General features: G+C 36.9%; 2 protein-coding genes and 2 non-coding genes across 22 annotated transcripts; 2 read left to right on the top strand and 2 right to left on the bottom strand.

Annotated features, from left to right (window-relative positions):
* The first annotated feature begins 1,757 nt into the window (after positions 1-1,757).
* Positions 1,758-1,917, top strand: LOC147508310 (U1 spliceosomal RNA). The gene has a single exon (XR_015219668.1). It is a non-coding gene; the product is annotated as a U1 spliceosomal RNA (small nuclear RNA).
* Positions 1,918-2,780: 863 nt separating this feature from the next.
* LOC147508309 (uncharacterized) lies at positions 2,781-5,305 on the bottom strand. The gene is made up of 4 exons (XM_086600864.1): positions 4,624-5,305; positions 3,695-3,798; positions 3,411-3,547; positions 2,781-3,146 (listed from the first exon to the last, which is right to left on the bottom strand). Exons 1-4 carry the CDS (start codon positions 4,687-4,689, stop codon positions 3,064-3,066), a joined length of 390 nt encoding a protein of 129 aa, XP_086456990.1. The 5' UTR covers positions 4,690-5,305; the 3' UTR covers positions 2,781-3,063.
* Positions 5,306-5,330: 25 nt separating this feature from the next.
* Positions 5,331-27,414, bottom strand: LOC147508307 (uncharacterized). 19 transcript variants are annotated; one of them, XR_015218017.1, is made up of 17 exons: positions 25,379-27,414; positions 24,410-24,469; positions 24,158-24,315; positions 23,430-23,627; positions 22,083-22,202; positions 20,985-21,070; positions 20,737-20,848; positions 20,388-20,550; positions 19,900-19,992; positions 19,337-19,445; positions 11,980-12,087; positions 11,746-11,856; positions 9,585-10,298; positions 8,561-8,668; positions 8,367-8,425; positions 7,046-7,432; positions 5,331-6,189 (listed from the first exon to the last, which is right to left on the bottom strand). XR_015218017.1 is itself a non-coding variant. In XM_086600862.1 (15 exons), the coding sequence occupies exons 12-15, from the start codon at positions 9,783-9,785 to the stop codon at positions 7,183-7,185; spliced, it is 618 nt and encodes a 205-aa protein (XP_086456988.1). In that variant the 5' UTR covers positions 9,786-10,298; positions 11,746-11,856; positions 11,980-12,087; positions 19,337-19,445; positions 19,900-19,992; positions 20,737-20,848; positions 20,985-21,070; positions 22,083-22,202; positions 23,430-23,627; positions 24,158-24,315; positions 24,410-24,469; positions 25,379-27,414; the 3' UTR covers positions 6,224-7,182. The 19 variants fall into 19 exon arrangements, 1 of the variants encoding a protein (XP_086456988.1); XR_015218016.1 differs by lacking the exon at positions 20,388-20,550 and having other exon boundaries at positions 9,585-10,014; positions 10,120-10,298; XR_015218019.1 differs by lacking the exon at positions 20,388-20,550 and having other exon boundaries at positions 11,980-12,074.
* Positions 26,563-26,721, top strand: LOC147508308 (U1 spliceosomal RNA). Its single transcript, XR_015219653.1, has one exon. It is a non-coding gene; the product is annotated as a U1 spliceosomal RNA (small nuclear RNA).
* Positions 27,415-27,541: the final 127 nt, after the last annotated feature.

Genomic DNA, 27,541 nt, shown 5'->3' with positions numbered 1-27,541 from the left:
AACTAAAGTTAAGATAAAATATCGTATCTAATATTACTAAGATGAGTATATCAATTCATGTTTTAGAAAGATTAACGAAGTGCAGGATGAAAGAACATACCTTATGGGTTGCAAGAGTGATGGATTTTCAAGAAGACGAGATTAACTTTAGGGAAGGTTGAAGAAGAAGAAAACCAGTGTTGTTTGCTTTGAAAGCGTACTGAAGAAGCTAAAGAGGTTTTGTGTTTGGAAGTGTACTAGAGAAGCTAAAGAGGGAAAAACGGTTCAGGTTTAAATTTATAATATTGAAAATTTGGGCCGGGTTGATATCTGGGCCCGATAGTTTTTCATATCCGTTATCTGATATAGTTCCTTCTCGAAAAGTTGAAATTTCAAATAAAAATTTCAAGATTTCGAGAGGGGGTGATGTAGTGGGCAAATATCGTACCTATAAACATGTTCATTTCAGTATTTTAAAACTCGAGATATTGGCATAAACGCCAATATCTCGATATATCTCGTGGGTGTTTGAATTGTGTTGCAGGTAGAAAGCGGGAAATGAAAAACAAAGACAATGGACACATGTCAAAGATTGACTGGGTCCAAGACAAATCAAGACACTATATAAAGACTGGAAGAGGATCATAAAAAGATTCATGTTTTCATTCAATCCAGATTACAAAAAAGTGTAAAAACTGGGGCGAGAAATAGAGAGAAAGAAAGATTGTAAAATTCTATCACCAATCAATAAAACTTTGATTCAATTCATCTTCTTCATTCATTCTTTTCATTCATTCTGATTAATTAGTAAGATTGTGTGATCTTAGAACATTTAATAAAGGTGTTCTTAGGCATCACAATGAATGTAATGGCTTGTCCATGATTTTCTGTACATGACTGCATGTAATGCCTACCAAACCAAATTGTAATGTTCATCACTATTGTAGGTTTAGGACAACTCCATGACCACAATGTGGTGTATGATAGTCCATTTGTAGCTTTTGGTTGTTTTACAGTTTTACCATTCAAAATTCCTACCTGCTACCCAGAAAGTCACCTTGCACTTTGGGATGGGCGTGTTTTTGAATAAATGGAAAAAACAAAGTGTGTTACATTCATTCACCGAGCAAAGTAACTTGCACAGTGAGTTTGGGAGTGCTCTAAAATGTAGAGTAATCCTACAAATTCAAGCAAAATTGGAACTGCAAGGTGTTCAAAACCAACGAAAAATGCAATTGTATTGGCGATGAACTTCCAAAGGCTTGAAGTTTGAACTTCTTGTTTCAAACAGGCATTCAAACTAGATTACAACGGTGTGTATAAGCTTAGAAACTAAACTAGCCTCTTATAACACCTTTGAAAAGTACAAAAAATTGTTCAAAGGGAGTGATCTAAAGTACACAGTGTAAGTTTCATTTTAGTTTTGGTAAAAGTCAGCTAATTTTTATCAAGTTTCACAAACCAGGGGGAGGCCTCATTTTATTTACTTAGCTTGCATTATTAGTGCTAACTTCGGGATCAGCCACGGAGTTACTTCTACATTCACACAAGCATACACTAGTATCTCGCTTAGATAAAAGATCCGGGCAAAGTTAGGGTCTTGAATCGGGTTCACCATGGTAAACGGCTAGAAATGCATTATCTAATGTTTTGTAGAGTGCAGTTGCACGTCTTTATTGAACAACATGTCAATCGTGGTTTTAGTCCCACATCGAATAAGCATACAAGATGTCATGTGAGACGATTGTAGAAAATCAAACTAAATAATACATGCAAACGTACTTACCTGGACGGGGTCAATGGGGAATCAAGAAGGTCCATGGCCTAGGTTAGTGACCTCCATTACACTTAGGAGGGGCGCTCGCCTAAGATATCTCAAAGTGGGATAGTCTACATCATAATTTGTTGTAAAGGGGGAACGCGTTCGGGCGGCCCTTGCCAAATTTGTATTTAAAGTTTTGAATCGTGAATCATGGTAACTAAATTCTTTGTTTACGCTGGACTCAATATCAGATTTTAAGGGAAAATCTTTCGAAAGCTTAATCCGAGGACTCAGTACCTACCAACTACCAATCCTGGAAACCGAAAAATATTAGTTGGCGTATTTTGTATCTGTGCATATATGGCGTGATTTATTTGTTTTTCCTCAATAAATCTGAGGAATATATATATTGATCTCCTCGCTACGGACCAAAACTTAAAATATTTTGATCGGAGATCCATTGATCTCCTCTCTATGTAGATTAGTAGATACAGTAATTGCAGGTTTTAACTTAATTTATACATTATTTGATTTCCATTTTCCCCATGTCTAACTCGAGAAAATCCTTGATTGTGCCTGCAGTCCAACTAGACGAATTGACAGGTTAGTAGCCTATGTCCACCTGGTCTGACCTGGCAGTATCATGGGAATCAATCCATCCATATTTGTGGTAGATGTAATGGAGATTTAGCAATGTAATATTTTCATTCTTTTTAAAATAATAGAAACGAGATTCCACAAAGTTTTTATCCCTTCAAATAAATTTCCTTTTGTTTGGTTTTTCTTTCCGGTATATTGTTTATTTTATTTTATTTTATCTAGCGTCACAATGGATATAGAAGTGCCTTGGCTCATTTCAAATTTCTACTGTTAGTTGCGCAGCCACAAGCCCAGAAAATGCTGCCAAAATATTGAGTCATTTGAGTCCGGTGAGGGTTACACTTGGCCCACATTACCAAATATCTGTCTCTATGCCTAATTTATCAAAAGTTCAATATTAACATAAAAATTAGTGAACAAGAAATCAAGAATACTAAACTTGACTGGAAAATCCAGAGCAAAATTTATGATATTAAATAGATATCAAAATATAAGCTTTCATTGGCAGACATGGAAGCACAACAAATAAGCAAAAAAAAAAATCATAGTTTAATGACAAGTAAAATGTAAATATCACTTAGCACTACAGAATCTCTGAATCACATGCAAATCTCCTGTAGCATCCCAATCCAGTCAAACTTCTGCTCAGATACACTTAAGAAGTACTATAAGTTTGGCATGCCAATCCAGTCAAACTTCTGCTCAGATACACTTAAGAAGTACTATAAGTTTGGCATGCCCCTTCCAGTTTTGGAATCGTAAGTCTTTCCCAAGACAAGCTCCATTGGCATATCTTTGGGACCAGCTGCAAATTAACCAAAAAGAAGGCCATTAAAACAAATTCCAACATGCTAGATCTCTACCGAGGAAGGTTCACATTTCATTAGTTTCTGTGAGATTTTTCAGAAACATCACCCTCAATAGGTACTTATTCTTTTTTTCTTCTAGCGGAAGATAAAAAAACATCAAATAATTGAAGGAAAGAAGCATTTGTTGATAACTCATGAAAGCTTTACTTTAATTACACACGAGAACAACATGAAAAGTGATGAGCAAACGTAATAAATACCTATAGTAGGTCTAGGTGTGGTCCTTATTTTTAAAAACTCAGGACGAGGAATAATGGATCCTAATGTTCCTTCCCCTCTAGAAACTCTTACTTTCGTACTGTCTTCCAAATATTTGACTCCAGTCTTACAGGGCTTCCTGTACAATTAAAAATAAGGACACCAATGACTATGGGAAGAGGTAATGCAAATTATATATCCTCTCTATTCTTTTTTTTTTTTTCCGATAATCATATACCTTCTCTATTCAGAACCTCAAGTAAAAGGTGTAACATCAAATACATACCCTGTAATAAGGTCAAGAACTTGAACATTTGACACACGAAGTGGTGCCTCCACAGTGAATATTCCACCCTCGTGACCCTGCCCTTGCTTGATGTGTTTCTTCACCTGAAAATTCATATATTCCAATCAAATCACCTGTCACCATATTATAGATGAAATGCAAGAATTGCAGAAACAAAAGTATTGTTCCTATAAAATGTGGTGGTAGGCAGAAATGGCGAAGTTCATAAGATCTTGGTGGAAATCAAGAAGCTTTTGTATAATTGGTCAAGAAGTGTCAATCTTTTTTGGAAACTAAGATTTCAAAACTTTATCTGTAATTTGGATACTTTAGATTTGTAAATCATTTCGTGTAGTTAGGTTATGTTGTGGGGTTGTTATTAGCCACCACTAGCAACCTGCTAAGGATTAGCTACTTTTTTGGGAATTAATATATGTTTTATTGATCAAAAAGAAAAGATGGCAAGCTAGATGTGCCTACTCCAGCAAATTGCAAGGTAGAGTATCACATAAGTCGTTATATGTAGTCCGACACAAGGAATATGTAACAGGAAAGTTCCATTTTCTAGAAATATGTATCGTACCTGACCGATACAGGTGCAATGGCATTTTAGGAGTATCCATGCATCATAGGCCACAATAATCTTAAAACATTCGCAGTTTTAATTTCCCCCTCCTTTTCACTAGGTTGAGCCAGTGAAATTTGTTATTTGATGGCTGCAGTAAATTGTTTCTTTATTTGAAAAACATACAACCGAGGCTATGGAAAAAACCATATAGTTTTTCTTTTTCTCTTTCCGCACCGCATCAGCATTCATGAAGTATATATGTTGGAGTGACTTCTACAGTGGCCAAGTATATAGCTTCAGTTCCTTTACATCTAGGTCTAGCACCCTGAAAAGTGTAAGAAATAAAATCATTCTACATCACCTGTAAACCATGCAGAATCTCAGGCATAGGAAGTTCGGGAAAATGTGCAAGATTTATGAATCCCATTTCCTCTGCCCTGTTGGCTGCTTCAGTGGCTTGCAGACAGAAAATTCAAAACAAGAACTGCAATTCTATAAATCTGAATTGTGACTACATCCGAAAAATGTGTGTGAGAAACCAAATCACTTTGAGCTGTCTGATCCGCACAAAAGGGAACCAACACAGTGCTTGAAAATACACGACTATGAGTTCTAGGCACGCACCCAATAGGCAAAAGAGAAAACCACCCATGTTTGCAGTTAATAAATGAAGGTTTTCTGTTCAAGTCAACCTCCTCTTTAAGTACCGGAGGGCACAGGAGAGGTGAAGTCCTGCCAGAAGATTCCGCAATGCACTGAGCTCCCCTGCTTATGAAAGCTAAAAGATGAATACTTCTCTCTCTTATCTGTGAATTCATTTCCTTCATTGATTTAAGCCACGACTTCCGATGTTTTGCAGCTCATGAGATGAACATGAGAGTATGCTCTATTTCCCTCAGAGCAGTTAGAGAAGTTTGTGTCTTCTGAGTCCGAGCTCTTTTTTTTCCATGAACATCAGATGGAAGATATGGAAGATCAAGATGATATAACATTACATAATCTTTCTCAGAGAAGAAGTATGGTATGACAGTGTCCACAAAATCAACACACAACTGCATCCAAAGAATATATCATTGCTGTGACAACAGTCAAGCCAAGTCCCCATATATGCTGACGCTTTTCATCTTCACCTGTTGAGATTGGAACCCCACTTCCATTTTGAACAGAGAAGACAGTCTTCTGGTCCAATAATATATTTATTAGCACTTTAAGAGAGAAAAAAATTAGCAGTTTGAAGCATCTCTGCCCCTCCTCTAATTCTTGCAAGGGTCAAAAAGAAATTTCAGAATTATCAAACGCATGGGAAAGAATCCCTTTCTCGAAGCTTCTGAATGACAAGTTGCAACCTTAGATGCTTCTGAATAATGGGTAACCAAGTACTAGAGGTCAAGAAACCATTCAGTATTAGGTCCATCAAAGCCACTGAAAGATTACAACAGTCGACAATTTCCGTACAGCTGCAGAGAATTGGTAACAGCCCCAGACACAGGAGAGAAACTTCGGTGAAGGCTTCAGCAGATTTCTTATCTTCTTTTTCTTGAAAACTTGAACTGGACTGAAAGCACTCAGCTGACAAGAGAAGTGCCAGAAGAAAGAAGTTCATGATCGCAACAAGTGCATCCATTGATGGTACTATGCTGCACAGCACTCTAAGGCTGGTAGCTGAAGTTTTCAAGACAAGTGCAAATATATGCAAAGAGAGCAGCCTGTTTGTTTTCTCTGAAAACCTTTTGCATAATAGTCTGATTAAACAGAGAAGTAATTCTGCTTGTGCTCCAAAGAAATTGATAATATCTGCAGAAGGTCCCACAGCAGAAACTAATGATTCTACAGTTGTCTGCAAACATTTGCATACACCTTCAACGCATGAGCTAAGGAATGTCTCAGACATCCCTCTACCAATTGATCCTGTCTTTATCTCAGTCCACTGCAAGAGCATGGAAAAAGAGAACAAGAAAAAAAAATCAATGCATATTTGCTTCGAGATTTGACTAACATAATAGTTTCCTGTGACAGAAATATGTCACTCGCACAAATGAAAACCAAACTAAAATCAACCAACCAAGACAGCATCACCAGATCAACACAGTACCGAACCAAATCCACAGAGTGTATAAATGCGTGAAAATAACATGAGACAGTATCTACAAATGATGTGGACGGCTCCTTGAGAGTTTAGTAACAGAGCCAGGGATGAATCGTTTCTTAGGTGGTGGGAATTATACCCCATGAGTATAGCCCTAAGTGGGGCCTGTTGGTAAGCGACTGGCCATGAGTGGTGATGGTAGGAGCAAACTTTACTTCCAAAATGATTAGGAAGTTGTCAAATTATGTACCATATACTAGTCTCCAGGCCCTTACAACAAACAGGTTTCATTGCTAATGTCTATATTTATTTCTTCATTTTCCTCTCCACATGCCAAACTAAAAACACGTGATAGTGTCACATAGAGAAACAACGAAACCTTGACCACTTGTCCATGGGAGGTCAAGATGGTTCTTATAAAGGTTTGTACACTTGCAACACTGTTATCTTAACAGTGCATGTGTTGTGCACATTGTCAAGACAATGAACGGAAGAAACAGACAATCTTGATTTTTGCTCAGTGGACGAGTGGTCAGGTTGTGGTGTTTCAACATTTCGCCATGGGACGCACACCTACTCTAGACTGAAAATAAGGTGAGATGTACCATAATGCATGTCTGTGTACTGTGGGGACTGCTCCATACAACTGATTATATTTGGTGCATGTGATACACTGGTTTTTATTTCGGAAACTTACATTCCCCCCATACACAGATAAGATGGTTGCCAATGCCTTCAACGCACGAAGCTTGGAACTCAAGAAAAATGACATCAAGTTTGCATCTTGCATGTATGACAACATCTTTTCCACTATCTCTTTCGATGCCTCCCACTTCAAATGGTCCCAGAACGGTAAACCCAGATCTTTTCGTATGCATACAAGGTCAAACACGTAAACATCACTGACATGACCCAGAAAGTCCCTTTTATAGTTGTGCTTTCGGTCTGAGAGAAATTCGACTGCAGCAGAAACTGGGCGAGAAGCTCTTTGAATGGTGGAGAATTCATCTTACGACCCTCTAGTTCACCTTGTAAATGATAGTAGAGATTGCTGAGTATTAAACTATTCAGCTCCTTACCTCCACTGCAATCAGAAATAGATGAATTGAAGAAATTGGATAAAGTAACACAACAAACCGAACCCAAAGCATACATAAAACTGAAATGTTCATAGTATCAAATTAACAGATAAAATTGAAAGAAACACTTCAAACGAGGGATCATAGCAATATTAAAAATAGAAATGTTCATAAATGCTTTATCATTTTCTCCAGACCAGCCTTCTGATCCCCATCCTCCTGGACCTGTTAGTTAACTTCTTCTCACTGGCGGAGCCTACCTTCTTATTTATGATTGGGATTGTGACTGGAATAACAAGAGTGTCACAAAGCACAACTTCCAATAGATCTTGGAACTCAAAACATCTTGTTATGATACCAACAGATATTATACGATTTTCCTTGTTCTTTGGAATATTTGATTTCATCAACTTGTGTAGAAACAATTACACCTTCATATTTAGAAATGAAATATTTATTGCCACCCCAATAATACTTCTTCCACTTCTGAATTTCTGATATGCCATTCACATTTATATATACATCCATCGCATGTAAAGCATGCGGGAGCTGATCAGAATCTGAAATCATTAAACTAGTGAAATCAAGGTCAACCCTAAGTTTGATCTCAGGTCCTAGTCAACTTCAACTTTACGGGAGACCATATCATTCCGCCCGGGTGAAGGAAAATAGGGTCCTTCAGTAGAAATTAGGCCATGTAACTCGTTTGGCGAGAAATAAACAGGGGAAAAAGCTTTTAGTCGGAGTTCAGAGGAAAAAGATAGTACTATTAATACATGTTTGTTACTCGATCCAAACTGGGCTGATTATCCAAACTCGATCCCATATAACAAGCATCAGTATAATTTAAAATGACTAATCAGGACTATGCATTTTAGAACTAAATTGTAGTGGCATAAGAAAATAATAGTTGGACTGACAAATTATGTGGCACTCTACCTGTAACCATGCTGTGAATATTGAACTAGAAGTTCAGAAAATGAAGGTTGCCCGCATAACTGTGATAGAGAAAATTAGAAAAGACTTAGGCTGAAATACTCATTTAAGGAAACATCTAAATCTGATTAGTTGAATAAGCAACTAATTAATGCATAAGGATGCCATATCAGTGCAAAGACAGGAAGTATACCAACCTCCTTTGAAATGTATTGAATCTTCCTAAGTAATGATAAAGACAAACTCCCAGTGTCTCCAGTAATTACTTTCTCCATCACATGCACCAGGAACATATTCGAGGCGATCTGAAAGCTCATTTACATAAGCTCAACACATCAGTAAATATACCACAAACGAAAATAATACGAAAAAATATTATTACTCCACACATGTACATACTTCGCGGACCCCTCCATATCTGGACACATGGCACTTCAACAAGCATCAGGGTCATTAAGACATAGACCACTCAATCGGTCAGGTTTGAAAACATGACCACCAGATCAGACAAAAATGTGTGCAGCATATGACGACAAAATTAGACTGTTGATCAGCAACATGAACAGATTCAGGTTCGCCTAGTCGACCCACACCATATCCATTCTTTGGACTTTTGGTAGGTGGACCAGCAGTTTTGAGCCAGATCAGATACACCAGGTTCCACTCTTGTCCTAATCTCCAATAGTGACAATATTACCCATTCCAACTCCAAAGAGCACATTTAATTTTTATTTTTATTTTTTTTGCATTCCTATTTTCTCATTTGCATACTATTTCTAACCCCACAAGAGTGAATCTGCTGTACACAACTGGTCACTGTTGTCACATAAGAAAATCCTACAAAATTTACAGGAAAAGAAATGGAATATACCAAAACAACAATATGGATTAACTTCTTTGGGTTGAGTTGAGACTTGAGAAGAAGAACAGTTGGAGGAGATGTAAGGTAATGGGAAGCAAACATGTGTCACCATGTCGCAGAGAGGGGTATTAGTTTATAAAAAATAAAAAATAAAATCGGAGAAAATAATATATGAAATTTAATAATTTATTATACCCTACAAAATTCAGTGCCTTTTCTTTGTATTCAGATTAAATATTATTTGTTAGAAATAAATCCTTCTAGCTAAGGCAAAGATATGCAAACCAAATGAGAACACACTTATACATGATGTAACTGAGAGAAACAAAAGCATAAAAAATGGGACTTAAAAAGGGTACCTTTGCTTGAAAATGTATTTCACTGTCATATTCACAAGATGCATATGACTTGATCAGGTTTTCCATGGCTGTAGATTCACACCACGCTAAAACTATATTCTGTACATTGGCTGAACTAGCAGCTTTAGATTTTTCAAAAGTCTGTTCTATAGAAGATTCAGTTTGTAATAGTTTTTTCTCTAAAAACAAGTCATATGCCATTATTTCTATTACAGCCGATTGACATTGTTACTTGTATGCAAGGCTTGGTGAGTCATTTCCAGTCAAATTTCGATGAGGATCTTTGTTGCTTGCAACTTCCAAAATGGAGCAAAAGGACCTCCAGAATACATCTGAGGTTCTAAACAATTCCAATATTTGCACATACTGACTAGTCCCTTTCCATAGTACTTTTAGGAAGATTAGCACATGCAGTAGTAAATGGGGGTGGCTGGAAATAAGAAAATATCAAATAATGCAATCACATTTTCAGGGATAAAATCATACAACATAGAATAAAAGATAAAGCAATCATCAGCCTGGCAAAATAACAAACCTCTCAAAAAAATCTTTTGAGCTTTGGACATAGTGGAGTAATGCATCTATGATATTAATTTTCTTCAACTCCAATGACTGTAAAGAGGCTTTCACTGGTGGCTGTTTAACAACGTCACCATTACTTAAAGGAGTTACTACATTCTCCTTGGGCGCTATTATAGATACAAGAAAAGCAGGCTGCAAGAAAGATTCGTAAATATTTCTGTATCCCTAGAAAAATTAAGAGACAGACATATCTGGATATTCAAAATGACTGAAACTGAATTTGGAGGTAATTTAAATAAGATCTTAATCCCTTTGCTCTTTGTTGGGGGTGCAGGGGGGATTCAGCTTAAAAAGACAGAAAGACACATTTCGAGAGGCACTGTCTTTGGAGTGACAATCAAAAGTCTATTCAGTGTTTTCTTTTTCTTTTCTTTTTTTCCGAAACAAAAAACACACATTGAGGAGTGCCTCGGAGCCTCAGAACCATTTTTCACATCAAGAGGTAGTACAAGAAGCTTACGCTTCTATGATATGAGGTGCACACCTTGAGGCTAAGCAAGAGGTAGTACAAGAAGCTTACGCTTCTATGGTATGAGGTGCACACCTTGAGGCTAAGCACTGAGGCGTATTAAGGCTATATAGTATCCCCACATTAACCCTCCACACCCCCTCAAATATTCAAAGAAACTTTACATCATTCTGTGTAGTCTGATAGTCTCTAAAGCACGGACACGGCAAAAATTTCACTGTGTCGGTGCCGGACACACGTCGGACGCGGCTTGGACACGTGTCCGACGCAGCACATGCGCGTCCCACATGACACAGCAGTTTGGAAGCGGATTGGACACATCATTGATGCGGATTACAACTGGAATGGAATAAAAAGAAATGAAAAGCCCAAAAGTACAATTAAACAGACTTCATAAGTCGCCTCCAAAAGTCTGCAAAGTCTCTCGCCCCCAACAACCACTCTTTTTATTGTTCTTGTGGTTTTGAATCTTGATAAATTATGATATATGACCCTAAACCCAATGCTACATAAATACAAATAAATTTTTAAATTTTATTTAATATCTGCGTCCTTGCTGTGTCCGCGTCCTACTTTTTTAAGATATGCATGTGTCGCCGCGTCCACGTCCATGCTTCATAGTTGATAGTATACCCACAAAGGGATAGCCTATAGCCTCAATAGTTATTAAGTTTGTTTTAGCTCTATTAGTCGCAGGACATGTTGCATCGCATATATTTCGTTATTCAGTTTCTTGAAATTTCAAGTTTTTTTCCTTTTTTGACTTTGAGGGCTTTCCTTAAGCCTCTAAGAGGCTTGGCACCTCAGGCTCTTTTGTGCTTCTCAAAACAATGATGATATTGTTCCTATTGTCAACAAGATGATTGTGATTAAGCTTTAACTCTCTGTTTTCACATATAAGTAAAAGGGGAAGTCTGTTAGATTTCTTTTTACCCATCATGTATGTCAGTTGTCTTTATTTGTGTTGTGGTTTCACTGTTGCCTTCACAATTCTTGATATGTTCCTCAACTTATTTCTTATCATTTTCATTCATATGGATGAGTTAAGACCCTTTTCATGTAAAGTTTGCATGAAATATCTCTGGTAAGAGCAAAATATGCAAAACAGACCTGATAACGTGCTGCAGATGTGAGAAGTTTCAGAATAGCAACAAATAAATCTTCACTTTTAGGTGTTTCCTCGCTCAAGATGTCCTAAATTGAACATCTTAGATTTGTTACCTGTAGAAAACCCCAAAAGAATTAAAACAAAAATTAGACGATAGCTGTATAACAAATTTTTCAACAGTGACCACAAACAAACAATAACAAGGGCAGTAAAGCAAGTTTTCAAGCATGTCATACCTGCTTATCATCTGACACAAGGGAGACATTCCCAAATTTATAAGGTTGTGTGTTCTCCGCTATAACGCACAACACCGATAGAACTTTAGCAGCACCTACTTGTATTGCCTACATGTACAATTCAAAATCCTTCAATTAAAACCCTATCAGACACCGGGAAATGGAAGGCCACCAACCCAGAGAGAGAGAGAGAGATGGAAAACAGTGGCAGAGAGAGAAAATGAAACAAGGAGAAGTCAAGAAGAAGCATACATTCTGCATCAAAGAACACCTCTAGCCACCGAAATTAAATGATATAGGCATATACTATTCGAGAACACATGGAATTTTTCAAAAGCATTGGCAGCTTTAGACATGCGTCATTGTTGAGAGAGAGTGCTCGAATAGACCAGAGAACCGTTTTGTAATGATACCTTGCGGGGCGGGAAGGGGGGAGACCAAATGTGTATTGGTGTATAAGACTTCCTTATAGCATAACCATTAAGCAGTTCCCACTGAATGTCTAGCATACTAGTGAAATATTCACACCAAAATATCTCTGCCTACTACAATTACCCCAATAACAAAAGTATAACGTAAACATAAAACTGGCATAAAATTATAAAGGTTCTCTTACTTTCACAAGTACTTGCGAAAAGAGTAACTTGTGCTTTTCTTAAATGTGATGCATGACAATTATGTGTAACATGGCATAAGAGATTATTTAGGAAGCATCTTTTCTTTAGATTAGGATAAATACGGATGTTCTAGAACAGAGGCATTATCTTTTGATTGTGTATAAAGAATACTCTACGTTGAGATACATATTACAATCCCGCATCGCGAGTTTAAAGCCTTGTGTATTACAATATAAGTACCTGGGGACGCTCCACTCATTGCCAATATGTTTTATGTTGGATGCTCCAAAAAATTCAAAATAGTAGTATGCTATTTCAGTTTGGCCCAACGGCCAATTTCTTTCACATTAAATGTTAGTCCACGTGTTAGGCTCAAGTAACGTCATGCATGAGAGGGCGTGTTCTCTATATTGTATTCCGACATCAAGAGTTTAAAGCTAGGTTACATTGACACGGGCACGTGTGTCGGTGTCCGACACGGATATGGGGTGTCGGACACGGTGAGCTATAAGAGATCAACACGGGGACACGGATAGGAATAATTAATTTTTTTTTTAATAATTAGAAATTAGAAATTTTTTCAGAAAAACAATAATAAATTGGGGAGAAAAGTCTTATCTTACATACAAAACAAATATTAAAAATATTAAACTAATGATATAGAAATACAAAATGAGCTTACAAAGTTCAGGATATTACATAGTTACAAACTGTACTGTCTTATTAGCCCAATTTGTTTTTGAAATGTCTGTCCATAATATAAGGCAAACTGAAGTCTTTTTAAACATTAAGTTACAAGCCCAATTTAAGGCCCACTAGGGCTTACAAAGAAACCAATCTCTCTCTCTCCCATCTCTTTCTACTGGCGAGTGCTCTCTCTCCTATCTCCTACTCGGCAACAATCAGATACAACTCTCTCTCTCCCATCTCCTCTCCTACTCTCTCTCTTTCTCTCTCTCCTCTCCCATTTACAGCCGTATCTGAACGATTTAAGCCGTGTCAACACGTGTATCCGTGTCGACACACATTTTTTCCAGAAACTGCCGTGTCCATGTAACCTAGGTTTAAAGCCTTGCATAATAGCATGTAAGCTCCTAGGACCACTCCCCTTATTGCCAATTGGTTTTGAATTGGATGCTCAAAAGTCTAATAAGACTATATATTAAAATTATTAGTTGGTATTTGAAGAGAATAAGCATCCTATGAGCTAGGAGTACTAGATCAAATCCTCATATTGAGGATATTTCACAATATATGAGATCTAGAAATATCTCATAGTATATGGGATCTCTTAGTATAAATAATATTTCATAGGAACAATATAATAGATCTTATAGTATAAGGAATATTTCATTTATAGTAACGTTGTAACAAGGTAACAATGTACCTATTAATATATGAGATCTAAAGAGTTGGGTATTTATCTCAACCATTTTTATCTTTCTCATTCTCTCTCAATACTTTTCCTATTTACTTCTTCATTATCAGTTGATTTCTTTTATTTCATTCATCATATATAACTGATGCATCTAATACTGAAATCAAACATGGTATCAGAGCATTAGATGTATCAATTATTCCCTCAAAACAACTCGTACATAAAAGTATTTATCACACTAGTATGAAACCCCGACCTAGTTCAATTTCCAGTTATTCTAGTATCATCGTTGTTGACCCTCTCTTCATCGATTTATCTCTTCTCAAAGTATTCAAGAGTGTTTTTTTTTTTTTTGGTGACTGAACCTACCCAAGAAGATATGTCATAAGCTATTAAAATGGCTGAAAAGGGAACAAAAGCGGAAAATCACAAAAGCTATTAAATGCTATGGCTATAAGGAATATGGTCATTATCGTTCAGAGTGCACAGGTAAATTGCCTAAGAAAAAGTCTGAACATGCTAACCATGCTCAAGATGAGGTCCAGGAGAAAGAAACCTTGTTGTTAGCTTGCAGTGCTTCGGAAGAAGAACATCATGGCACATGGTATCTAGACACTGGGTGTAGCAACCATATGTGTGGATGGAAGGAGTTGTTTTCTCACTCAGATGACTCGGTGCGCGGTGACGTAAATTTTGGAAACAAAGCAAAAGTTTCCATTATGGGCAAAGGTACAGTTCTCATTCGAATGAAGGATGGTTCACATGAACATATTTCTGATGTCTATTATGTCCCTAGCTTACACTAGAATTTGCTAAGTTTGGGCCAACTTTCAGAAAAAGGTCTTAAAATTAGCATTAACAAAGGTGTTTGTAGTATTGAGAATCAGAAAAATGAGCTTGTTGCTATGGTGAAGATGACCAAAAATCGAATGTTCCCTCTACCTTTGAAAACTGAAATGGTCTGTTCTTTTAGTGCTCTTGTTATGGATAACAATTGGTTATGGCATTTTCGGTTCGGTCACCTAAATTTTCATGGTTTACGATTGTTGGCAAAGAAAGAAATGGTTACAGGACTACCTTTGCTGGAAAGCTTTAATCGGTTGTGTGAAGGTTGTATTCTTGGCAAGCAGCATAGGGACTCTTTTCCAGTGGGGAGGTCACGACGAGCAACACAGAAATTAGCACTTGTGCACTCTGATATTTGCGGCCCAATGGAGACTGTATCACATAGAGGTAATCGTTATTTTCTTACGTTCATTGAGGATTACAGTAGGAAAACTTGGGTTTATTTTCTGAAGCAAAAATATGAAGCTTTTGAAAGATTTAAAGAGTTCAAAGTCGATGTAGAAAAGCAGAGTGGTCTGAGTTTGAAGGTGCTTCGCACTGATAGGGGGGGAGAGTACACTTCCAATGCTTTCTCTGATTTTTGCAAAAATCATGGAGTTAAGCATCAGCTTACAACTAGCTATTCCCTCAACAAAACGGTGTTTCCGAGCGGAAAAATAGAACCATCGTTGAAAAGGCACGCAGCATGTTACAAGCCAAAGGAATGCCAAAGAGTTTTTGGGCAGAAGCTGTCTCTTGTGCTATATATATCTTGAACAAGTCTCCTACCAAAAGTGTTCTTGATATGACACCCGAGGAGGCATGGAGCGGTTACAAACCAAATGTTGACTCTCTTCGAGTATTTGGGTGTGTTGCATATGCTCATGTACCAGCTGAAAAGAGAAGAAAGTTTGATGGCAAAGGTGAGAAATGTATTTTCATTGGTTACAGTGGTATGACAAAAGGCTATAAATTGTTTAATCCACAAACCAGTGAAGTTATTGTGAGTAGGGATGTCGAATTCAGTGAAGTTGAAGCTTGGAATTGGACATCTAATGAGAAGAACCCGATGGGGATTCCTATGTGTGAAGATTCAAATGTTAGAGTCACACAGTCTGATGCAATGCAGGGAAATATGGGCAGTCCAGTATCACCCAATTCTTCTCCAACTCTTGGTGCCGCCATACGCACCTCGACACGTACTCATGTTTTGCCTGCTCGCTTGCAAGATTGTACTCTCACTAATGATAATGATGCATTTGATGAGGAACTTGTAAACTTTGCATTATTTGCCGATTGTGATCCTATTACCTTTGCAGAAGCAGCCCAAGATGATGGATGGCGTGCCGCTATGGATGCAGAAATTCAGTCCATTGAAAAGAACGATACTTGGGAGCTGACTTCTCTTCCTGAAGGAAAGAAATCGATAGGTGTAAAATGGGTTTACAAAACCAAGTATAAGCCTGATGGCAAGGTGGACAGGTTGAAGGCTCGGTTGGTTGTGAAAGGGTACAAGCAAAAGCCAGGCATTGATTACTATGAAGTTTTTGCACCCGTCGCAAGACTTGATACTATTAGAATGGTGATTGCTTTAGCCGCCCAAAAGCAATGGAGAATTCATCAAATGGACGTGAAATCAGCGTTCTTGAATGGGTTCCTAGAAGAAGAGGTCTTTGTTGATCAGCCGGTGGGTTATGCAGTGGAAGGTCACCAAGATAAAGTTCTCAAGTTAAAGAAAGCTTTATATGGGTTAAAACGGGCACCAAGGGCGTGGTACACTCGTATCGACTCCTATTTTCTGGAGAATGGTTTTCTTAAGAGCCCCTATGAACCTACACTGTATATCAAATCTACTTCAAATGGAGCTATGCTCATTGTCTGTTTGTATGTAGATGATTTGATATTCACAGGCAATGATCCGATCATGTTTGCTGAATTTCGGAAGGCTATGCATAGTCAGTTTGAAATGACTGACATGGGGCTTATGTCTTATTTTCTTGGGCTTGAAGTGCTACAAAGTGATGCTAGAATCTTTGTCTCACAAAAGAAGTATGCGTCAGATATCTTGAAACGGTTCAAAATGGAGTCATGTCAGCCTACAAAGACTCCAGTTGAAGAAAGGTTGCATTTGTCGAAATTCGATAACAGTGAACTTGTTAGTCCTAAGTATTATCGGAGTTTAGTCGGTAGTTTACGTTACTTGACATCTACTAGACCTGATATTGTCTTCGGAGTTGGTGTTATTAGCAGGTTTATGGAGACACCAAGCCAAGCTCACTTGCTTGCTGGAAAACGAATTCTGCGCTATGTCAAAGGTACTATGAGTCATGGTATTTTTTATGCTTCTGGTGGTCATTGTGAACTTGTTGGATACACGGACAGTGATTGGGCAGGTGATATTGATGAAATAAAGAGCACTTCTGGTTTTGTGTTTCACATGGGCAGCGGAGTAGTTTCATACTCATCGAAGAAACAACAAGTTGTTGCCCTTTCCACCGCTGAAGCAGAGTATATCGCAGCTGCTTCAAGTGCATGCCAAGCTGTTTGGCTGCGACGCTTATGTGAGGAGCTGCATCACAACCAAGCACTCCCTACTACGATTTATTGTGATAACAAGTCGGCAATTGCTCTCACTAAAACAGTGTTTCATGGGAGGAGCAAGCACATTGAAATCAAATTTCATTACATTCACGAGCTTGTCAGAGACCACGAAGTTGAAATGGAATATTGTAAGTCTGAAGATCAAGTTGCCGACATTCTCACAAAGCCATTGAAGGCTGAAGTTTTCTACAAGTTGAAGCAGATGATGGGCGTTTGTAGCTTTGAAAGTTTGAGTTTAAGGGAGGATGTTGGAGTTTAAACTTAAACTAGTAGTATTGTTTTGTTTCAATAAGGGTCCTGTGATGTGTCACCAAGTCTTTTGTTGGACCAGGTCTTTACCTGTTTCACACAATCTTAGATAGATAGTGCCACAAATATAGGGAGTGGTGATGGCTTAGTTGAGTCAGTTTCTTTAGGAACAAGTAAGAGTCTATAAACACCTATAAATTGGTGTAGTCTTTTGGATTGAATAAGATAGTAAGTATTTGATTAAAGTCTTCACTCTTTCTAAACTTTTCTGCAGCAGTTTATCTTTTCAGTTTTTTTTTTATCATTTAGATATTAGAATTCATATCTAATATCTTACAGAAGAATGGTGGCAAATTTTTCTGTTTTCGACGATCTGGTTTTCTTCTTTCTTTGGTAGGTGTGGTTGGCGGCTGCATCTTGCACCAAATCTATTTTTGAGAAGAGGTAGGGTTTGTATGTTGGGACAATCTTAGTGAGAAGTTGACTGGGCTTGGGCCTTGTTTAAAAAATATCAGAAAAGAAAGGATTGCGTATAAGTTGTATTGTACAGGTGGTCCACTCCATCTTTCTGTCTCCAACCATAAACTTTTTGAGACTTTAAAAAAGCAAAGCTGATATACAAATTCACTTCCCTGATTTTTTCTCATTTTCTGAAAAAACTTCTAATTTATAAATTTTATATCTATTAAAAAATTAATTAATTATTCCTATCCGTGTCCCCGTGTAGAACTCCCACAGCTCGCCGTATCCGACACCCTGTATCCATGTCGGACACTAACACGCGTGCCCATGTCAACGTAACCTAGGTTCCCATACATGTAACCATCGCATCATATGGATGTCCAAAATAATGTCATGATCAGAGGTATATACGCGGGCATCCATGAAATAATATTGAAATAATGTTTCCCTCAAAATGTCATATGTGAAACCATGCTTTGCCTTCTGCCAAGGGGTAGCTTCCTTGAGAAGCTCAGACATTAGACTCATAAGATTCTAATGACCACACCAGAGAAGGCTCTTAAAAATTAAGATAAAGGGAAAGACACTTCACAGAGAGATATGAAGGTTGATGTATTAAGAGATTAACTGTATTTGAGGGAACAGAATTCAAGGTTCAGGAAATTGTAATCCACCTCACTGGTGACTAATGATTTGAGGGGTTACCTTGAGAATATCCCAAACATATATGTCACTATAACCATATGCGGTCAGGGGCAATGTGTTAGGTTTCTTAATTAACATCTTGGGCTGCCGTTGACAATAATTTGCAATTATTTTCACTAACATTTACCACCTTGGCTGTGAGGCGCAATGGACCGCTCATAGGCACCTTTCTATAACCTTCTTTTGCAGTTAATATTCAACTCTAGAGTCGTTTTTAAAACATTCTTGAGCATGGTCGCCTTGTTGCCGACTCTTGTATGTTTCCTAGAAGATAAGGCTATTTAACTGCCAACCCCACCCCCTTTTTCTTTTTGACTGGGAAAAACTGCTCTTGAAAAGCTAGTAAATTAGTAGATCGCCAAACCAACTCCTGAGTGAAGGATAAAAACGAGCAAATAGGAATTTTTTTTTAAAATAATAATAATAATAATAAACAAATAATAAAAAGTACTGTACATATAATTTGACAGGGAAATTGAAATATAAAAAATTCACATATTTGAGTTTATCAACAGTATACCTAAAAGAGTCAATGAGCAGCAGTCTTCAGCCTGTTCACTGTCAATTGAGAGCATTCTTGCAAGTCCACTTGAAAGCAACCACATACCACTAGGGGAAGGGAGAAAACACTGAAATATTTACATTCAGGCATTCAGCCCAGTATTAAAACCTTTGACTAACTCAAGTCTCCCTTCAGATGGAGAACTGGAGAAGATAGACTAAAACACTTCGATTCAGATATTACTTGTCTCCAACTCTAAGGAGGAGACAAGTATAAGAGAAGATTGATTCAAAAACGGAAAAGTTTCTGATTTTACTTTTATTGAAATATCACACTAAAGCTCAGTGATACAGATCATACAGTGATGAATGATGGTTTGACAGTGAGACTAGTACATAATGTGTGAAGAAGTATATATGGTCATCCAATATCAGAAAGAGAAACTCAGACTAAGCTCTACGAATACTCTTAGCAAACTTAGCAGATTCCATGGTATTCTATGACATCAATCATCTGACCAATATTAAAATCATAATAAAACCCATGTATGGGCAAAGATAAAGTTTTCACCAAATACCCACCTTTCATTTGGATACACATCAATATCATGCTTCTTCTCGCCCAAATCAAAGATATTTTGCTTCAAAACCACCTCACTGACATGAGATGGTGAGCTAGAACAGCAGAAAAAGTAAGAATTACTAAGTCTGATATAATTTCACACAACAAGGGCATTCATATAGAGAAAGTAGTAAGAGTGTAAGACATACATGCACCACTGGGGGTGCATATTTCCTGGAACATTACACAATGTCATTTTAGCATTGAATTCATCACAACACCAACTTTTTACATCATAGTTTCCACACTTATTTTATTATTAACCTCATATATTTGGTTGCTTCAAAACACACTACCACACCAAATGTCACGATCAAGAGAGACCAAAAGAAAAACTCAGCCAAAATAGTACTACGCTAACACTAAAATCATAGAACATTTTAACCATATGACATCTATCTAAGAGCCTAAAACGAATAAATAAAAGTGACTAATGCAAAAAACCCACATAGGATAGTTGATCAATTTGAGCAGCTATTATTTAGTTGGGGAAACGTGTTGAGAAGTAGTCCACTGTGTTGTTCTTGTTGATCCTTAAACTTTCATATTTCTGCTACTTCCCTTTCCTTTGGTGAGCCCGTCCCCCCAACTCCTAATTTTGTTGTAATAGCCTTAAGTTGTATAATCAAAAATAAATTTAAGTAAAAAATAAATAGCAATAATGATGATACTAAGAATTATAGCAATATTAATAATTAATAAAATAATAATAATAATAATAATGACAACAACAGCAATTGTTATAAGTAAATAAAGGTAGCGTATAAAAATATATAACTGGTGCACGTATTACTTACCACTTCAACATCTTCGCCAAAATACTGACACTTGTGGTCATCACTAACACACTCCTAAGATTAGGTGACAAATTTTTTACGAAATGCGCAAATGATTTCAACCACATCTACCCTGCAATCCAGGATGATAATCGACATAATCACAAACACATAAGCAGGTTATATCTTAAGCTGCAAAAATTAGAAATAATAACCATATGATTGGGGCCACTAAAACAGAGAACTATTTAGTAGAATCAGCTTCCTACCGCATACTCTTCTCAACATGCCCATTTAAGCGTGCCGTATGAACAGAGAATGAATTATCAAAATCCATCAAAGCAGCACAGACAGCCTACAACATAATGGTTCTCATCAGTTCAATATATAATTACTTAGAGTAGATAAAAAGTAAAAGTATAATCACAATCACAATTTTCAACCACATTACATAGACTGATGGACTTGCCATAATGGTATGATTGCCTTGGTAACAGGTTATCCATATTCTAGATATATTTGAGAAGGCTTCTAGACGTTTTTCTACATTCCTTCATTTAACTTCTATCATTGGCACAAAGGAGAAGAGAAACCAAACTCGGCAGGGTGTAGGCTTAAGCATATTTTGTTATACTTTTCTCCTCATTCTTGAAAATTGACAGTCTTTTTTCCTTTTATTTTTCCCTTTTGATCGGTAAAATCAATTCATTCCCTTAATATTTACAAGTTCAAAAGAATTACAAGCACTGCGCCACAGTAGCAAGACAAGGCCATCAACAACACTTCATCTTCCAATTGTCCGCCTACCGCACAGAAAATCTGCTAAAGCCAACAATCCGAAAAAGACAAGAAACACATGCCCGACGAATGGAGTCTCCTTGACCATGGCAGCTCTCACTATATTACGACAAATAAAGCGGCATTTTGTTTTGTCATATACTAATAATTCTGATAGAAAATGCATGCTACTTTTTACAAAATCCCTTCAGAAGCCAGAAGGACTTTCAAGTACTTTCAATATGTACTTAGTTACTTCTAACTATAGAAATGTAATGTAGTCGACCAACCATGTAAGATGAATGTCCAGATCATTGTAAGCACAAAAGAGATATAATAAATTAATAAACTCCAAACAGAAAGTTGTATATCTATTCAAACTAACTGTTTAGTCAAAAGCCTCAAGAATGCATGCAAATAATTACATAAACGTTAAGTGCATTGACAAGTCACCATAGATTTTCTTAACATATGTGTCAATACTACTATATCATAATAACGAGGTTGCTCAATCCTAAGTTTGAATTTCGTACTATTCATAGATATTGAATAGTATGAATTTCATTCAAGAAAAATAATAAACACTTTACCTTGTTAGAAGATACCAGTCGACATAGCAGGTCGAGTATCAAATGTGTTTCCTCATAATGGTTCAAGTAGAGATCTCTAGCTAAACGCAGAAGCAACACAAACACTTCAGATTGCCTATACTGCACAGCCCATTAGCACGAGAAAAGATCAGTATCTAGAGCGGATATACAGAGAGTGGTATATAGAAAAAACATACATTCCCCATAATGAAGCATACAGGTTATCAACTACTAGAAACAAGTCGGCAATAATCAAGATGAATGGCCTGCTCAAATGGTATTCTTATTTGAATAAACGATATCAATAAGGAACCTATGTTCTGGACTAAAATTTTGTGTACCAAATGAATGTAACCAAAAACTATAATTTTGTCGAGAACTTCCGACAAATAAAGTATAATATGAGAAAAGATGAGAAATGTGATCCACTGATATATGCAATTAGCTCATTGAGAGCGTAGTACAATCGGAAGAATACAGAGAATCTCAAGAGAAAAAGTAAAGGTGAGTACATTTAGTATAACTTCAAGTGTTGTCCAAAAGCTCAACTAAAAAAAAGACGGCTTAGATGGTTCTTTTATTCACAATGACATGGGTGACAGTAACACAATTCTTTCTTTATTGGTTAAACTAAAAACTTTATCAATGAGAAGGACACTATGAAGGTCCACCTCATGCTTCCATAAACCCTAAATTGGATACGGATCAGAATTTATCCATCCATAGCTTTGAATCCTTGATCTATACATTTAACATTTCCATCATCACCAATAAAAACTTACACTTGTAACAATTTCAGTGACCGCACACTTTTTGAATTCATGTGTTTTATCTCACACCAAGTACTTTGTATTTTAGTATATAGAGAACTTATCCACCCATAGCTTTGAATCCTTGATCTATACATTTAACATTTCCATTATCACAAATAAAAACTTACAGTTGTAACAATTTCAGTGACCGCACACTTTTTGAATTCATGTGTTTTATCTCACACCGGGTACTTTGTATTTTAGTATATAGAGAACCAAGTAACCTTGGGCTCCATAAAGATTGGCATTGACCTGATTATATTCAATTGGGTCAATCTAAACTAAAGTCACAGTACGATTCAAATATATTTACAGAATTAAGATCCAAGTCAGATCCCAGTCCAAAACCAAAGGAAAGATTGTTCTCAATATGGATTTAGAAACATTTGATCAAATTCCAATCATAAACCTAGTATAATCATGTCAAAACTAAGCACTGAAGACTACGGCAAACAAGATTTCACAATTTTTCCCAAGCAAACAAATTCACAGATCAATAAAAGCCAAAACCAAAACATAGGGAATATTAACGTACCTCCCAACGAACGAGGACAGTACTTCTACCACAGACTTTCACTACATGACCACGTGTTTGACTAGGAATGAGCAGATCTTCTACCTCAGGAACATGCAATGCTTGAGTCACAATAGTTTGAGAAATGTTTCTATACACATATCACCAGGAATCTCGAACAACGATGATATACCAATTGACTTATCCAAAAAGTTATACCTGTTAGGCAGGGAAAGAGGAGAAATAACTTTTATTCTACGGACCGTGATATACTATAACAGATTCTTCAAACCTTGCTTTTTTCTACAAGATATATATAATATATGAAACAAGCTATAATAACCAAGGTGTTGCTACAGCAGTCTGTGTCACTGAAACTAATACAAATTCAGTGTCCTAAATGCTTGACTGGAAAGTTTCTAGCCATATGTATAATACATCAAGCCAAATTATGGAGAAACAAAAAGGTATGCCATAACAAACTCTCATGACTCATCATCATCACCTTGCCCTAATCCCAGCGCTCAACATGAATTCCCTTTTTCCAAAATTTTCCTTTCAAATCCACTTCACCTGTTATATTTAACTTCTAAAATCATTTTTACTACCCCCATCACAAATTAGTTTTGGTCACCCACTTTGCCTAAATTACCTTTCGTCACTTTGACGATAATGAAACAAGATGTACAAACTAGAAAATAGGATAGAAGTTATCTGCCATAGTAGAGAAGTAGAGAATTTACACTTACAAACATTCTGCGGGCCAAGTTCTAACACAGAGAGCTGACAACAACCGAACAAGTTCCATATTTCGAAATGGAAATTCAACTTCAAAAGTGTCGAGAAGACACCGAATTGGACCATCGACAGAACTGTCTCTATCCCAAAACAGACTACAAAGTGACTCCTGCCACAGACATACACAATGACCTCTAAATGTGAGTAGAAATGTAAAGATGTAAATGTTCTTAGAATAGTATAAGAGATGAATGATGACTAACCTCCATTCTGTATATTTTGCAAATGATGTTCAATATTAAACTAAGAGTACCATCATCTAGCTGTAATACAGACAAGAAGGATGAGAAAGCAATTTGTACATGCAACATATGCAGTTAAAAGCACAGGTGCAGATTCAGGCTGGGCACGGGCCTAGTGAGTAGTGAAGCATTACTTAAGGGGCCGAGAGTGTGGATAACATCTAGACGCACGTTTGACAACATATAAGGTCATTCAAGAAAACGATCAAAACTAAGTGTTCTGCGCAGGAAAGGCTATGAAGTCAGTTTGGGTGTTCAGAAGTCACTTTTAGATAAACACTTTCACTGATTTGCTCCCTGTGTAAACCAGAAGCTGAACCTATTTGAATTATCCCTCCTTAATTTATGATGAACCAAACAGGATATATAGATTCGGGTGAGTACAAACTTTCACAAGCGGGCTTGGAATTACCAGTTAGAATTGCTTTCTTTTGTTGGGTGACCTACTTATTTAGAATGCAAACTATTAAAAGTAAAATTATCAGATAAATATTTAATTATTGAGAGTCGAACTTGGATCTCTAGGTCTTTAGCCATGCACAAGGCCACCATTCCAATGGCACGTGATTGTAACCGAAGGGTGTGAATAGTCTCTTTTGTTACATGTCCAATGGCGCATTATGCTTGGGATTTATTTTTCTCTATCCTTTCACAAGCCTTAGACGCCTCCTTTGAACATTTAATTTAGGTGGCTTTATGTGAGGACATTATTTCAAGGCTATGTGTAGCAAAGCGCCGAAGCATTTACTAGAAGTTAGTATAGGGTTACTTTGGAAGGAAAATCAATTGAGAGTCTTTGAGCAACGTGAAGTAGACTTTCACAAGTAATGTCATTCTTTGTTTTGCTTGTGATGTTATCTATTGCCTACATCGTGTCCGAAAACGACAAAAAAATATTTTAAACTGAAACCAAAAATCGAAGAAAATTACCTGTTGAGTAATATCATAACATGCAATAAATGAAGAAACAAGTGTTCTTAGGACACTCCGGTAACCAGTAACAGGGCCCTGCAAGAGAACAAGATAAACATAATTTTGTATGTGCAACATACATGCCATTCAGAACCCAAGCCTCTGTGCAGCATTCAAGCAAACACATTGATATACACATCTGGACATACTTACGCAGAAGGGTCAAAATACTGACAAAGGAATTCATGAGTTCCAAATGAACTGTCAACTAAGACAACCATTATTCATTAATCATTAGTGATAGAGGACCTGAAGGTATAAATACTGACATTATAAGAACTATAATGTCCCCCACTACCCACCAAATTGTAATGTTCATCACTATTGTAGGTTTAGGTGTATGATAGTCCATTTGTAGCTTTTGGTTGTTTTACGGTTTTACCATTCAAAATTCCTACCTGCTACCCAGAAAGTCACCTTGCACGCACTGGGATGGGCCGTGTTTTTTGAATAAATGGAAAAAACAAAGTGTGTTCCATTCATTCACCGAGCAAAGTAACTTGCACTGTGAGTTTGGGAGTGCTCTAAAATGTAGAGTAATCCTACATATTCAAGCAAAATTGGAACTGCAAGGTGTTCAAAACCAATGAAAAATGCAATTGTATTGGCAATGAACTTCCAAAGGCTTGAAGTTTGAACTTCTTGTTTCAAACAGGCATTCAAACTAGATTACAACGGTTTGTATAAGCTTAGAAACTGAACTAGCCTCTTATAACACCTTTGAAAAGTACAAAAAACTGTTCAAAGGGAGTGATCTAAAGTACACATAGTGTAAGTTTCATTTTAGTTTTGGTAAAAGTCAGCTAATTTTTATCAAGTTTCACAAACCAGGGGGGAGGCCTCATTTTATTTACTTAGCTTGCATTATTAGTGCTAACTCAGGATCAGCTCTGGAGTTACTTCTACATTCACACAAGCATACACTAGTATCTCGCTTAGATAAGAGATCTGGGCAAAGTTAGGGTCTTGAATCAGGTTCACCATGGTAAATGGCTAGAACGTATCTAATGTTTTGTAGAGTGCAGTTGTGCACGTCTTCATCAGACAACATGTCAATCGTGGTTTTAGTCCCACATCGAATAAGCATACAAGATGTCATGTGAGACGATTGTAGAAAATCAAACTAAATAATACATGCAAACATACTTACCTGGACGGGTCAATAAGAGATCAAGAAGGTCCATGGCCTAGGTTAGTGACCTCCATTGCACTTAGGAGGGGCGCTCGCCTAAGATATCTCCAAATGGGATGGTCTACGTCATAATTTGTTGTAGAGGGGGAACGCGTTTGCGCGGCCCCTGCCAAATTTGTATTTAAAGTTTTGAATCGTGAATCATGGTAACTAAATTCTTTGTTTATGTTGGACTCAATATCATATTTTAAGGGAAAATCTTTCGAAAGCTTAATCCGAGGACTCAGTACCTACCAACTACCAATCCTGGAAACCGAAAAATATTAGTTGGCGTATTTTGTATCTGTGCATATATGGCTACAATGTAAGTGATTTATTTGTTTTTCCTCATTAAATCTGAGGAATATATATATTGATCTCCTCGCTACGGACCAAAACTTAAAATATTTTGATTAGAGATCTCTGTGTAAATTAGTAGATACAGTAATTGCAGGTTTTAACTTAATTTATAAATTATTTGATTTCCATTTTCCCCGTGTCTAACTTGAGAAAATCCTTGATGTGCATGCAGCCCAACTAGACGAATTGACGGGTTAGTAGCCTATGTCCACCTCCTGGTCTGACCTGGCAGTATCATGGGAATCAATCCATCCATATTTGTGGTAGATGTAATGGAGATTTAACGATGTAATATTTTCATTCTTTTTAAAATAATAGAAACGAGATTCCACAAAATTTTTATCCCTTCAAATAAATTTCCTTTTGTTTGGTTTTTCTTTCCGGAATATTGTTTATTTTATTTTATTTTATCTAGCGTCACAATGGATATAGAAGTGCCTTGGCTCATTTCAAATTTCTACTATTAGTTCTTGACCACGAGCCCATAAAATGTTTGCCAAAATATTGAGTCATTTGAGTCCGGTGAAGGTTACACTTGGCCCACATTACCAAAATATCTGTCTCTATGCCTAATTTATCAAAAGTTCAAT

This window comes from Coptis chinensis, chromosome 3 (genome assembly GCF_015680905.1).
Source record: "Coptis chinensis isolate HL-2020 chromosome 3, ASM1568090v1, whole genome shotgun sequence".
Classification (NCBI taxonomy): Eukaryota; Viridiplantae; Streptophyta; class Magnoliopsida; order Ranunculales; family Ranunculaceae; genus Coptis; species Coptis chinensis.
Note: the sequence above shows the minus strand (reverse complement) of the source record. Positions and strands in the feature narration are given on the sequence as shown.

Bases quoted from the DNA above. Each gene is read 5' to 3' on its own strand.
- LOC147508309 (XM_086600864.1), bottom strand. From the start codon at position 4,689: ATGGGATTCATAAATCTTGCACATTTTCCCGAACTTCCTATGCCTGAG. The intron at 3,799-4,623 runs GTGATGTAGAAT...ATGAATTTTCAG, and splicing joins AGATTCTGCATGGTTTACAG to GTGAAGAAACACATCAAGCA. The intron at 3,548-3,694 runs GTATGTATTTGA...TTAATTGTACAG, and splicing joins GTTCTTGACCTTATTACAGG to GAAGCCCTGTAAGACTGGAG.
- LOC147508307 (XM_086600862.1), bottom strand. From the start codon at position 9,785: ATGGCATATGACTTGTTTTTAGAGAAAAAACTATTACAAACTGAATCT. The intron at 8,426-8,560 runs GTTGGTATACTT...TCTCTATCACAG, and splicing joins TTCAATACATTTCAAAGGAG to TTATGCGGGCAACCTTCATT. The intron at 7,433-8,366 runs GTAGAGTGCCAC...TTCTGATTGCAG, and splicing joins TATTCACAGCATGGTTACAG to TGGAGGTAAGGAGCTGAATA.